Source organism: Apostichopus japonicus, chromosome 13 (genome assembly GCF_037975245.1).
Source record: "Apostichopus japonicus isolate 1M-3 chromosome 13, ASM3797524v1, whole genome shotgun sequence".
NCBI classification, from domain to species: domain Eukaryota; kingdom Metazoa; phylum Echinodermata; class Holothuroidea; order Aspidochirotida; family Stichopodidae; genus Apostichopus; species Apostichopus japonicus.
Genome location: NC_092573.1, coordinates 17,320,714 through 17,336,067, shown reverse-complemented (window position 1 = coordinate 17,336,067; position 15,354 = coordinate 17,320,714). Strand labels below are relative to the sequence as shown.

Below are 15,354 nucleotides of genomic sequence, written 5' to 3'. Positions count from 1 at the left end.
CAATCTGTTATTGGTTGTTCAAGTACTTGACATATTTTTTACCTGCTTTACATTTTAAGCTGATAGATTTTAGCACACACTATTGTGACTAAGATGTGAGTAATGTTTACTTTGAAACCAAATCTAAATACTTCAATGTTGACATAATCAAGTACCTACAGCTATATAGTACAACCCCAAGAATTTCAACAGTTTAGAATGCACATAGCTTGAAGAAGAAAAGACATAACCATGATGCAAAAATGCATTGTGGTTTTGATGATGTACATAACATGAGTAGTTTCTTCATTAACCTTACGTAATGTATAGTGAAGGTGTACAACATACTTGATCTTAGTAATACAGTGAAAAGCAGTGTGATGTGACAACACAATCAATTCACAATGACACAGGCTGTTCTGATATGACCATATTGACATCATCAACAAGCTTCTTGTACTAAATGTGACAGATACATCAACATACTAAATATGGCATATGTCCTTGTTGAAATATTATGTGAAACATGATTTTCACAATTTGTCCCCTGGTGAATTTAAACGACCATTGACCTCCACCCACAACACTAGGTTTTTTGTACTCAACATGGTACAATTACATACCAAGTAGGCCATCTGTCCAAGCTTCCCTTGTGGTATTATGTTTAGGAATGTGTGTTGCTGTAGAGAGGCACATAAGAGGGGAGTGAAGTACATGTTTGGCATTTGTTGACTTCAAATGACCTTTGACCTCCACCAAAAGCAATAATTGGTTCCTTAAATATGATATGATACATCTACAAATCAAATATGAAATCTGTCCAAGGTTCCCTGCTTGCAATATCATGTTAACAAGGCTTCCACAATTTGACCTCTTGTCCCCAAATTACCTCCACCAAAATCAATAGTATTCTTTAACTCAATGTTTTTCACCTTCATACCAAATATGAGGTCTGCCGAAGCTTCCATTCTTGAGATATCAAGTTTACAAAGTCTTCACAATTTGACCCCTGGTGACTCCAAATTATCTTTGACCTCCACAACAAACAATAGGCTTCTTGTATACAATGTGGTACTTCCAAGCACCAAATATGTAGTTGGTCTGACCTCCCTTCTTGAGATATCGTGTTTGCAAGCTGGACGTCACAAACGCACACAAACACCCATATACCATCATGAATGCAAAGGTTATGATTACAGTATCATCAAAACCAAAAAGGAAGTGCACAGTTACATTTGATGAATACTACCTGGATATACTCCAACAAAATACTATACAAAATCATTGATTTTGATATTGAGGATCTTTTTCACAACTAAAATGTCTTCTGCTGGCTTGAAATATTCTGTGTATCATTTTATTTTTTGTGATAGTCACCTCTTTAAACTATTTAAACATAACATTGAAACAATTGCAGGCTTGGGCAACTCCTCAAATTTTGGAGTCAAGCACTTGTTACCTGTCATAGGGTGAATACCAATGTCTTTTCACTAGAGATAGCCTACCTATATGCGCTCACAGAAATACCTGAGCACTACCTAAAGACAAAATAGCGCAAGATCACGTACAGTACAGCAGTTTCGGCTACTTAGAATCCATGAGGTAGTGGCACATGTATAAACCTTTTACAGCTAATATCATAAGAATCTATTCCTCATTTCACAAGCTTTTGCCATTTTAGTGAGAAAGGTTTTCACTCACAAGGTAACTGCAGCCTTGGTTAAAGGCATTGGGACATATGCTAACATCACTAGGATAGTGCTCAAAATTGATGACACAGAGAAGTGAAGACAAGGTTTTTGTGTCAGCTCAAAATACACCTTAAAGATGGCCAGACTTTCATGTCCATCCAGTAAAGGCATTTTCTGCATGCCATGGGCTATTCTCAGTATTCTGTACCTGGCATAGTTACTGAGGAAGTAACATACTTGTAGGTGAATAACCATGAATTTCTGTGGAAGGAAATGCCTTCTGTATTAAAATGACAGTTGATAGCTCAGAAAGCCCCTTTACGTGAACTTTGATATTAAATTAGTAAATATTCTAAATGGATCACTACCGACCAAGAACTAAGAGCACGGTATTGTTAGGGTTGTATCAATTCGGGAATACTTCCATGATTGCATGAATAGGGAGTCCGGGTTGGGGTAAAGATATCATTGATACATGATTGATGACATTCATTCACTTGTAAATTTAGAAAGAAAAGATGAGATATGGGTACTCAGTCAGTACTCAGTAAGATATATATGATCCATATTGCAATAACTAAGTAACTCCAATTTCTGATGTCACAATCTGGAATGTAGTGATGTCATCACAAAGGAAGTTTTCTGAAATGGTCTTCAGCATTGTTACTACGCCTGAGTGGGGTAGCAAAAAAAACGAGACCAGGTACCTGTTATCATTACTCGGTCGGGTAAGGGGTACCCGAAATTCGGCACCAAATATTGAATAAGAAAATCACAGAACTAGCCAAACACAATGTAAATAAATGCCGATCACTATGCCACCTAACATTACGCCCCTGAAATAAACGTTTTCAATCGATACTCTTGTTGTTATGAACAACTGAATTTCATGTTTTGATGTATAATAAATGATAATGCAAATGGACATGAAATACAGGAAAACCTTCCAAAAGAATATTTCAAATAAAATAAAACTGTTAGCAAACTGCTTATCCACTAGAGAAACACAGTTATTTTCTCCCACAGTTATTTTCTCCCAGCAGAAAAAACAGACCATCACTAATATGTACCAGCGGAACCAGATCTCTAAGAAGGCTGTTTCTTTCCTTTCTCCCACAGACTGTAAGGCAGCCAGGTTTTATCTTCTGCCCAAAATTCACAGGCCTGGTAACACTGGTAGGCCTATCATATCAGGCAATGGGTCCCCCACCGAGAAGATATCCTTGTTTGTGGACCACTTCATCAAACCTCTGTTTCCTCAGATTAATTCTTACATCCATGACACTCCAGATTATATATCAAGAACCAAATCCCCAGCACAGCCATCATCGATACTTTCGACATCACTTCTCTTTACACTAACATCCCTCATGCTGAATGTATCACAGCCACGTGTGCAGCCCTTTCCAAGAAGGTCCACCCTTGTCCACCTATCTCTGACATCAAAGTTCTCATGCAACAGGTTCTCACCAAAAACAACTTCACATTCATGGACAAGCATTACCTACAAAGACAAGGGACTGCCATGGGTACCAGGATGGCTCCTTCCATTGCTGGCCTGTTTATGTCTAGCCTTGAAGATAGCATGCTCAGTACTGCTCCCTGCCATCCTCTTATCTGGGGGCACTACATTGATGACATCTTCTTCATTTGGACCAGTGATGAGGATAGCCTGCTCACCTTCATAAATCACATCAATTCTTTCCACAGCACCATCAAATTCACCTCTGAGTACTCTCACCAACAGGTTAACTTTCTCAATGTGACTGTTGGCAAGGAACACAGTTCTCTCTCTACAGACTTACACTAAGCCCACAAACACACACCAGTATCTCCATTCTTCAAGCTGCCATCCCCATCACTGCAAGTCTGGAATTGCCTACAGTCGAGCACTTCGTCTTCGTGGAATTTGCTTTTGCATTTGTAATTCCTCTTTCATTCGCCATACTGATGCTTTGGAAAAACACCTTACTGCCAGGGGCCAGTGCCAGAAGGGTGCGTGAAGCCATTCAGAGAGTCCACTCCCTTTCCAGATCATCCACTTTGGCAGTGAAGGACAAAGAGGGACGCGATTGTGACAACAAGCTCCCCCTGGTTGTTACTTTCCACCCAAATCTTCCTCCTCTTCAGCAAATCACCTCTGACACCACAACATTCTCCTCACTTCAGATAGACTCCAACGAGCCGTCCCTGAAAAACCCACCATCGCCTACAGACGACCACGCAACCTACGCGACCTTCTTGTGCGTGCTGCTGTTCCACCTCTTACTTCTAACCCTACACCCATTCAGCATGGTACTCTCAAATGTGATCGTACTTCGAGATGCATCATCTGCAGCCACCACATTGTTGAATCCAATTCCATCACCAGCCACAGCATGCAACTCACACACAAGACTAAGGGTCACATCACTTGCACAACCACTAATGTCATATATCTGATCTCTTGTAGAGTTTGCGGCATCCAGTATGTTGGCGAAACGAAAACCACCCTCAAGAGGCGATTCTATGGTCACAGATCCACAGTCAACACCATGAAGACTGAGACCCCAGTTGGAGAAAACTTTAACCTTCCCAACCATACCATTAACGACATGTCCCTACAGGGGATTGAATCCTTAGGTAGCCGTCCTGACCTAGTACGAATCAGCAGAGAGATGCTGTGGATGCAACGCCTTTGTCCTTTTCCAGTTTATTCCCTACCCCTTCCCTTAATCCTCTCTTTGTCCCTCCACTGTTTATCTTGTACCTCTCCTCTTCCCCTGTTGGTTTCTTTCTTTCTTCTCTCCATCACTTGTCCACTTATCCCCTTTCATCTATCTCTTTGTGTTCCCTATGCTCATTAACCTGTCTGTATTCTGTGTGTGTTTTTGTCCCTTCTGTTACTGTCACTTGTCATTTAGCCTTTGAAGAAGATCTTGCTAGGATCGAAATATCAGGCCAACTTACTTTTACACAAAAGAATATTTCGCCTGTTTCTTTTACTACGATCCAGGGTTCGCATAAGCCGCGGGAATGTGTGATGCCCGCAATTTGATTTCAAATCACGCATGTCAAAAGTTGCCAAGACAGGATTTCCCTTTATATATTTCAGTTCTGAACTTGAATTAAACAGACATTACGTGTGTGACTGTGTAGCAATTCATCACTAAACGATCGCATTTTGGAATAAACGTTTCATAAAAAGCCACTTGCGAGCATTTTTGTTTTGCTATCCCGTCTATAATCCATCTTAATATCCTGTAAATTTCCTTGCCAGTCTTTCCTTCTATGAAATAAATGAATGAAAAAATAATAATTTTGAGAATTTCAATATTTATGCATGCACGAATGTATACACTAGCTACAACAACGAGAGGAAAGAATTGCTATTGACTACCAGAACTTGCTGCTTGATGACAAAAAAGACACATGCACTCTACAAACAATGTTTGCATAAAATCCCCACAATTCTCCAACCACATGGTAGCCTAACACCACACTAAACAAATAGGGAAATCTAGTCTACAGTAGCCATCTGTTCAATCGCTCACATTGTGATGCATTATGATGCAGTAGTCAAAGGGAAAATCTTTCCTAATCATTTGTTTGCCACCAAAAAACACACACTTTTTATAGCTACAACTTACAATTAGCTGGAAATCAGCCATTGTTTGGAAGGTATGTGCTGTTTTGAAGCGGGAATGTAGAATATTACATAGAATGTTGCGATGGATTGAAGATGGATTGAAGGATGGATTGAAGGATGCGATGGATTGAAGGTTTCAATTTTGAGTAGATTTCACCGGTATAATATTTTCGTTTTTGATTGTGAGTGATTTTATCCACAATATAGTATCAATAAGAATGGCTGAAACTTGAAGTATTAAGTAATTAAAACCACCATCTACACTACCAGAAATAATGTCATTTAGTTAATCTTTCTTATCACTTGTCTTGATTAATAAACATGTCGACCTACGGAATTACTGAAATCATTAAAGCCCTAACGTAGCATTTGCACCATTTGTTCTCCAGGTACCTGTTTTGTGCGTTTTCGATTCCGAGTACCCAAATTTTCAGTAAGGTACTCTGATACCCCGGCTCAGGCCTATTGTTACGAGTGCAGGATTCTGCGTCTGAGACGCAATGTTTTAGCCAGGGACCCAAAATCTTTAAATGGCTTGGGTCCGGTGGATGCAAAGTTTATTTCATTACAGAAAATAACCCAAATACACACACTCACAACTAGGCCTATGCAGAACATAACAAAAAATACATTTTTAAATGAAAATCCTTCTTTCTTCTTTCAAAAAACCACAATTTCTTCTGAAAAGAACCAAAAAATTTTCCAATGCTACCAGATTGAATTTGTTTGAAAACAAATAAATCATTACAATCAACCGCAAGGTACAGGGTTAACAACATTTCCATGTCGACATTTTCACCCTAAAAAAGTCAATGATGCGTATCCAATTTTGATTGGCTAATAGTTCCTTACCCATTGTCTACAGACATTTTGCATCTGTAGTGCTAAATGAACACAAGAGTATGCAACTACTTGTAACGTTACTTTCTCCTTTGTAAAGATAGCTTTTTGTGGTATAGGCTATCATGTGTGCACTCAAATATCATAACGTTAGGCTTTGATGTAAATTACAGTTACTTTCAACAACAAGTGCTTGTGTTATGAAGATGCGCTTGAATTGTTTCTGAGACTATCACATAATATTTGAATCATTTTTGTTATCAGAAAATGTTGTGAGTTGAGACAATCTATGAATTTTGTGGGAAGCTAACATCTCTGATACTGAAAAGGATTTTCCATCTCACAGTAGATTTGTTCACTCCGTATTGAGAGTTGCTAATGTACAATGTGTATTCATACCACAGTAGTTTCTTTCTTGAAAACTTTTTGCGGTTCTTTTGACCACATGGTTCAGTCATATTTTTTTGTGCAACGTTTTTGTGTAAAGTATTGTACTTCATGCATAGTCAAAAGTACCCATTGAAGTTTGATTTTTTAATTGACATTGCGTAAAAGGCTATTTACATAGGCCTACTCTAATTTTCGTGGAGCTGGTTGTTTGCAAACACTGCAAAGAGCCCAGGGTCAATGTTGGGTCAGTTTTAGAGGAAAATGCTCTTGTGTAGTTAAATCTCCGAAGTTCGAATTGGCCTATCTACGTGCGATATGCAGTTGTGAACAGTGTGGAATTCAGTGAGAGATATGCACACTGTAGGTACAGGGATTTTTTTAAGAGTTGGAATTGCTGCAAGGTCAAAGAATGGAGCAACTACATAGTTTATGAGTAGGGAAGTACAAAGGCGGGTGAAAGCGGGGCCGGGCGGATTGAAAGGGCAGGGCGGACAATAGAGGAGCAGGGTGTGCCGGGTTAGCTTGCATAGTTTCATGAAAACTACAAACCGTTCTTTTTTGTAGCAAAAAAACAAATCTGGCTCAAAAACTGTTTTCTTTTTGCCCCTCCCGAATTGCATTGAAAACATCCAAATATCTGACAGGTGTCAGGATAGCTAAGATGCATATTGTTTATGCTGGCGTCACACTGTCCCGAAGTTGACATCAGATGGACACACGATAAAGAAAATGTTCAAATTCGGCTCTGATCGTAAAAACATCGGGCCATTCGTGAGGGCATCTTAAGCCATCGTATGACCTCCGGTGGAGTTTTTCAGGCTCCGGCAGCAACTTCGTGAGTGGTGGCAAAATCTTTGGCATGCCAAAAAAATTGCCCGAAGACCTTGCGAAGGTTCATTTTCGTGTTGAATTTGTGTGTCCATTTTGCCCTTCGTAAGGCCATCGTGAGGGCATCTTATCAAATCATGTCATCTTCTTTTTTACTTCGTGTGATCATCGGTGCCATCGGGCATTTTCGCCTCACGAAGACAATACGAAGGAAACAAGAAGCTGCCCGATTGTCTTATGAAGGTAACACGAATACGTGAAGCCCTCGCAATGCCGTCGAGTAACCATCGTATTATAGTACGATGACATCGGGATGGGACCACGGTGTCGGCGAAGACAGACGAATTTGTGAACCTCAAGCGTTTCCCAGGTGTCATGGTAACGTGGACATATAAAGGCCAGCCTCAAAGAATCTTCCTCAGTCAGTCCTAAGCAACTCTACAGAGTAGAGGCATGTGTAACTCCCCAAGCTACAATCACAATCACAACTAACCACAATTCAGTTCCTGCAGAATGGCATACTTTGGTGATGAGACAACCAGGAAAAAGAAAGCAGCAGCATTGCTTCTTTTGATGTACCTCAGAGAACATGATGAGCACTTCTTACAGGCCCAGCACCTCCTCTTACAATAACAAAGCATTATTTTATTTCACTTTGTCATTTCTGCTATTTGCATTTCTAGCATTCGACAATGTACTTATCAATACGTCGTCGTGTAGCCATCGTGTGGCCTTCGTGTGGCATTCGTGTGTCATGCGGGTAAACTACTTAAATAGAAATGCACATCTTCGTGTTGCCTTCGTGTGTGGTTTGGGTGCCATCGTGTGACCTTCTGTAGGCATCGTACTTGCTTCGGCTGTTGATAGGCTGTTGACCAAGTTCGGGGCCATCTTCGTGCGAAATTCAAAATTCCATATTCGTATGGCCATCTTGTGTCAATTTCGCGACAGTGTGACGCCTGCATTAAGCTTGAAAAACAGGGGTCCAAGTCTAGTTCTTTCACAATAAAGGGTAAATATAAGGAGAATAAATTCAAGAAACTTTACTGTCTTCATGACTCTCTTTTTATTACCCACATTAACTTAAGTAAAAATGTCGAAAAAAATGTGTTAGTGATATGTTTTCTTAAAGGATTGGTTCAGGTATTTGACATGTCTATTTTGTATGAAAGAGCACAGAAAGACAAAAAGAACAGTGAAGAAACTACCATGATAGCAGGCTCTGTAAAGGAGACATGACACTTTGAAGATATCAAAATTTCTTTGAAAACGACTGGTGTAGAAAGACTTACTGTGAGGATGTGACGTCACATCCTCACTTCCTTAACAAATATATTCCTTTAAAAATTATTTACATTTTTTAACACATTTGAAAATAATATAATCAAAACTTCTTCAGATGTTTAATCTCAAATACTTCCTTTGACAAATATGAGATCTCCTGACATATCTTTTGGTTGAAAGTCATGAAATCTCACAAAATATTTAGAGAAAAAACAAACACTTTCCAGGAATGTGAGGATGTGACATCATAGCTAGTCAGATTTCAGCAGTTTTCTACACAATCTGATAAAACTTTACACTTGAATATCTCTTTAACTGAAAAAGATATTTGAACAGTTTTTTCACCATTGTGTTTCTTTTATTGTCCTCTTTCATATAACATGTATGTATGACAACTGAACCAATCCTTAAAAGTTTTAACATCATGTACACGTATCGTTTGTCTTGTGTTTACTGTACTTCACGAAGTTAACATCCCAGTTGGTGTTCAGAATGAAAAAAATCATGGTCATCCCGATCACCCAAAGATCTCGTCAGCTAGAAAACTACTCTGATAATGACAGCACTATTAAATATTTAGTAACAATCGTCTAAGAATTTCTGTTTACTAAGGAAAGGTTTGCTAGGTCGGTTGCTTACTGTTTAACCTGCTAATGATGATAAACTAGAATTTGTTTGTTAAAACAAATTTGTTTTGCCCAGATGGAGACTCTTCCTCAACGTAGATGTTATTGTAATACCCTCTCCCGAGAAAATACAATAAATTGCTCTACCCCCATTCACGCTATTCAGATGTTATATTTTCGGAGATTGGGGCCTAGCATAAACCCCATAATGACCAATTGGAGATCGTAAAAAAATGATTTGCATTGGTCCAATAAATTCAGTAGTGGCTGACAAAGTGTTTGAAGCAAGGGACGAAATAGTTTTAGAGAATTGATTAGCAATAATTGCTCGTCAATTCTTGGAAATAGCAGTTAGCATTAGCAGGTACTGCATCTTTCGCTAATCAAAAGTAATATTGATTAGCAACTGGCAATTCTTGGGTAGCAAATTGCTATGCGAACCCAGTTATTTCGTCCCTTGTGAAGGTACCAAATTTCGAAAGGCTCTAGCCATGTTTGCGGCTGGTGTCTTGGCGGTAAAGTAAATTTCTCTTCAAGGAGTGAAGAGAACGTACCCTCTACACTTTCAAGTACAAGTTGAAAAATATCGATAAAAGCGTGGATTAGGTCGGCAAAGATGATAAATTATTTGTGTTAAAGTTGGAAACAACCAACTGAGAGATGCCTTGTCTGATAAACGAGAAGAAGAAATAGTGAAAGGAAACTTACACAGAAAATAAAATCTATTAGTGTACAAAGAATAATTGTCCAACAGCAACATCTGTAATTCCAGCCATCTATGCAACATTTTTACTCCTTAGTATTCCTTGGCTCAAGCCTGATGCCAGGTTTATCTTGTGAATGATGGACTGTGATTGGTCTAATATTACTTTGCATCTTTGTTGTTCAACTCACAGAGCCCTGCTCAAATGTTTTCTTACTGCTAGGACTGTGTCCTGGGCCGGCTGCGTGCGCGGCTGAACATATCGTATTGTATTGTTGATTGTGCAATGTACCTTTAAAGTTTTAACGATCATTTTCTGAACACGAACTGTGCTCAATGTGTTTGAAAAGATTTTCTCCATATCCTCTACTGTTATATTGAAATAAAATAATAAGAACAACGCAAAGAGGATAAACACGTTGGATATAACAACTTATTTTGAACTACATCTCGTCAATTGAGTGTGTACTTCTCACAACTACTAACCTTGGCCACCAAGGTCAGTTCAATACTACTATGTCACCTAACTGATGAACACATATAAGGGCTGCATAGCTATCCAAACTCAAGCACTGGTAGATGGCGTGTGCCGATCGTAGCTGACAATGTCTAGCAGAAAAGCTTTCTATTGTTTTAATTTAATTTGTTATTGCAAAGAGAAGAGAAACCAAAGTCAACAAATGATGGATAAAGCTTTATCTTTGTTTTTCCAGTATTTGCAATTCAAATTCCGTTTTCTAAATAAAATATAGTACCGAAATTCGGTCAGCAAAAAACAGGTTTCGGTACAAAATCTGGTTTCCCGAGCAAGCTTTGTGTCACCCCAGTAAAAAAAAGAAGCTAGGCCCTATATAATGTAGAACATTCTCACAGTATTGGCAGTGATACTATTGGAACTACCCAAGTAAAGTAGGTCATGCAAGTGGTGTTCTTTGGGGACGCAAACTGTTTTTATGGTCCCTGAGGCAAACTTTGCGTCCCTTGGAGTCAAACTTTTTTCTGTAGTAACATTACTGGTCTTCATCAAGGCACTAGACAATTGTGATCTTCTTTCAAAAATGTCCACCATAGATATCCTCAAGAAATTGTAGGACTTTTCAAATTTACACAATCATTACATTTATGTTCCAAACAGAGGTATATTCGCCGACTTATCTGTTTTGTCTAAATGCATAATGTAGTAGGCTGCAATTCAATGATCAACATATGGTTATAACATAATGCAGCAAATGAGCTAATTTTTCTTGTAGGCCTAAGGGTAATTTGGAAGTTAGGCCTGCAGTATCAGACAATCAAAAATAAAATTAATATTGACTTAAATTATTCAATACCATTCAGAACTATTGTTGTGGTTGGCTGGAAATTTCCATCTCTTGCCTTACTTTCAAATGTAGTGACTCTTGCCATCCTTGAAGGAAATGAATAGCCCGAACTTCTGACATTAGTTAGTTGCAAGTGTTACAAATAAAAATTTCAAGGCAAGTCATCTGCTGTAATTAACTTTAAATATTTCCTTGTGACACTTTACATGGTCTAGTAATATCAAACAACGATTCCTTCCTAGAATTTTAAATCACAAGAAGTGAGGATTCACCTTTAATTTAGAAGAACCTAAAATGACAGAGAATTTGCGGTTGGGTTGTAGTTGGTCAAAACAACAGGAATTATAACTGCGGTATAATGTTTGATAAAAGAGGAAAAATGTGTTATGCAATTTATTTCTAGTCCCTCTTTGAGAACTTGATCATGTGAATCAGGTGAATTTGAAGTGCAACATGCAAGTCTGATCATGATGAGTTTCAAACAGTTTCTTGGTTGCAATGTGTTGTCAACTGTTTCAGGCCTATAACCATTTCTACATTAGTTGGCAGCTTCTACAGTTTGCATCCATTCCTAAGGAACATTTAACAGCTCTGTGTCATTTTCCAAGCCCACTGAGAGTGCATTTCTTGTTACATGCAGCCAACAGGAACAAAAGTCTTTTGGGGACTAGGCCTAGGCTAAAGATACATATGGCCTAGCCTAGGATTAAGATAGGCCAATAAGTCCTTGGTACAATTATAGAAGATGCAACCATTTAGCAGGTCCCTTTATTGGGTGGAGTTCCAGGCAAGTTATTAACCTTCTATAACTTAACTGTGATGCAAGTAGAAAAATAATTCTTCAAATGGTCTTTGCTAGGCTAGGCCTAAATGATGATTTAGTCCCACTGCAACTCAGAAAGTCCAGTTAAAATATAGTTTTACAAAAGTGTGGTTATTTTATCATCGCTCCGTTCCTTGGACGCCTGTGATTGTTTGTTATTAAAGGCTTGGCCTAAGCCTCAGATATTGATAAAGTATGCTTTTCGTAGCCTAGGTTTACTGAAGGGCTTGGCCTAAGCCTCAGTTAGGTTCAACTGTAGTGTTATACTAGTCTAACCTAACGTTAGTGTTGGAACAACTAACACTGCTAAGCTAGGCCTAACGTTTATCCTTGAAAACGCTACTACAAAATTCACCTGAAATGGACTGGTAGTTGTTGGATCGGCAAACGGATTGCTATCAAAATCAGACATTATACCGACAGCTACTAAAGCAGTTATGGGATGTGGTTTCTCGTAGATATTAAGACCGTTAGGCTAGTATTCTCTCGAAATATTGTACATACAGTATTGTGCAAAATGTTCGTTTTAGGGCTACTCAACTTACAGTACTCAACAGTTTCAACGATGCTAAAAACGTACCATACAAAACATATAAATCTAGCATAGCAGAAGTTCAACAGAGCAATGACGTCATTCTGTATTAAAATAGGGTCACATGAGAATGAGGGCGTGTATGCCAACGAGTTTAATGATTCATTTACCTCAATGGTGTATGCCAACGAGGTAAATGAATCTGGAGGATTCATGTCAATTGGGTGCGCGCGTACCATGTATGGAGGGTCATGTGATGTGTTCCAGGGTGGTACTATACTGATATTTTCTGTAGCAGTTCGAGAACAGTGTTGGTGACTTCGTGAAAGATTGGTCAGTTCGGACATGGGAACTAACGGCATAAGAAGGTACTGGTACTTCAGGCCTACGAAATAGTGCTAATATGCTAACGTCCAACCTTATTCTCTTGAATGAAGGCAGGCTTTCTACATAATCTTACTTATTAATACAGCTCTAGGGGCAAGCTTTGTCTCATATGGCCTAACGTTATTACTACACGCTATAAGTGAGTGTAGAAATGGGAAATGTGGGGAAATGTTTAGTTCAGTGCAACCACGGAATTCTCCATGGAACAGAGCCTAATGCTGTTCGACGGGAATATATCTATCACGTTAGGCTACAGGCACGGTTATTGCTAGGTAACGGGTGTCGTCTGCTGCTCTAAGCGCGCAAACTCATTTCCGTACTAGTTGGGTGAAATCATCATGCGTAATAGGGAGAGTAGTATATTAGTACCACCCTGGAACACATCACATGACCCTCCATACATGGTACGCGCGTACGCGCTTATTTACTGTGTGATAGTTTCTCCAGATTCATTTACCTCGTTGGTGTATGCTGCGTACGGTGGCATACTCCTATTACAGATTATATCAATCCGCCCGGAATTTCTCCTATCTCACGAAAAGTGCTAATATGCAGTAGGAGAACATCTTTTTTGATATGTTATCAATCAGGATCTGATTTTTTTGTGTTGAAGAGCATGAATGGAGTAACATGTGGTGCAAAAATTGGGTCAATTGAGGCAATTTTAGACCCCTTTAGTCCTCCCAGGAGAAGCGCACGAAAATTGTTTACTACTGAGTGGAGAGGTTTGTTTACAAATGACGAAAACTTCAGGCTCTTAAAAGCAAAAAATCTTCAGGGTCATAATACTGAAAATTGATGGTGCTATGAAAAGCCAACTTGTCAGCTATCCAGTAGTGGGTAGCGTTTAGCCAGTGAGAACTTTAATCTAGACATAAAGACCATATTACTTTTGTGATTTAGTGTGTAAGTCAATTGGGCTTTTAATATGCGTATGCTACCGTATACATTCTGTTTTATCCATAGGAATTTTCTATGGTTCTATCACAACAGTAATATGTTTGTTATATTTGAGCGTTTCATTACCTGTATTGTTTCGTTGTAACAAAACGATTATAAGATTTGCATCGAATCGGGTGGTACCTGTAGCAGTGCCTACAGATCCTCAATACACCATAGAACCACTTCAGCTGTTGTTCTAAGTTGACGATTTGAAGTTATTTAATTCTCACATGAAAACGGTACGATTATGCTTAGTACCCTTGCTGGATCGACGGAGTGCAAAATGCACGATTGAATTTTTGATTTGATTTATTGCACATCACAATACAAAGACAATACAAGACACAAGGTCACTAGGATAACACTAGGAACAGGGATAACACAACAATTATTTTCACTGTGGTCCCTGTACATACAGAACAATAACAACAAGAAATAAAGAGAATACACTAAACCGTCAAGCAAGACACTCAAGTTGGTTCATACCATACAGTGTGTGTACCATACTATGTAAGGTACCATACCGTGTGTGTAATATATACCATACAATGTACCATACGGTGTTTGTACTATACCATGTATGGACCATACCGTGTGTGTACATAGGCGTAGGAGCCTAATTTGATTTGGGGGGCTGTAACGACTTGCCCGAAAAATACAACCAAAATTTTTCGCGCGTTCAACATATCATTTAGGCATTCATCGGTTATTACATCATATGCCAATAACATACAATCTTCTTCCGTGATATTACCCTTCCATATATATAAGTATTGGGGAAGTCGTTACAATGGTAAAAATAGTACAAGTTTAACCATTGAAAAACACATTGCAAATGATTTTTCTTTCAGTAGGTGTCCGAAAAATTCTCAGCATATTGCCCGAATTTTCACAACAATTTTTGGTAGGGGGGGCTGCAGCCCCCCCCCCCCCAACCAAATATATCAATTATAATATAAAAAAATAAAATATATAAATTATGTGACTGAAATAAATTATCTAACAAAATATATAAATTCATTGACAGAAAATATTATATATTCTATAGAAAAACTTATATTCTTGGCAAATATAAATTTCTATTTTTCGTAAAAAAAAAAGTTCTCTAACAAAAAAATTCCATTCTGTGCCAAAAATGTATTCTGTAAGGAAATACATATGCTATACAAAGTACGGGCTGTAAGTGCCAACTGAGATGTTTTGTTGTTCAGTAACTTCAAAATGTGCACTGCATATTACATTTGAAAGATGGGATGCAGAATGTCATAACAAATGATAAAAATAATAGGATGAGGCATATACACCGGACCAAGCCAGGTGCTCTTTAAAGGGCGCATTTCCACTGGAATGTATATTTTTTTAACAGGATGTATATTTTT

The 15,354-nt window shown here is 38.5% G+C and overlaps 2 protein-coding genes across 6 annotated transcripts in view; one reads left to right on the top strand and one right to left on the bottom strand.

The window, feature by feature from the left end:
• LOC139979196 (secretory carrier-associated membrane protein 1-like) overlaps nt 1–12,716 on the bottom strand; it is a 57,985-nt gene extending 45,269 nt beyond the window's left edge. Inside the window, exon 1 of one of the 4 annotated variants that reach the window (XM_071989948.1) lies at nt 12,470–12,716. In XM_071989948.1, the coding sequence (XP_071846049.1) occupies nt 12,470–12,526 (57 nt within the window). In that variant the 5' untranslated portion in view covers nt 12,527–12,716. The remainder of the gene's footprint in view (nt 1–12,469) is intronic. The other 3 variants (XM_071989946.1, XM_071989949.1, XM_071989947.1) reach the window with 3 other exon arrangements.
• The window catches only part of LOC139979183 (AP-3 complex subunit beta-2-like), a 59,700-nt gene that overhangs the window by 6,838 nt on the left and 37,508 nt on the right, over nt 1–15,354 (top strand). The window contains exon 1 of one of the 2 annotated variants that reach the window (XM_071989919.1): nt 12,022–12,078. The exons of the other annotated variant lie outside the window; for it this stretch is intronic. Coding sequence (XP_071846020.1) covers nt 12,037–12,078 — 42 coding nt within the window. The 5' untranslated portion in view covers nt 12,022–12,036. Of the gene's footprint in view, nt 1–12,021; nt 12,079–15,354 lie in introns of those variants that run through there. 2 annotated transcript variants of the gene reach the window in all.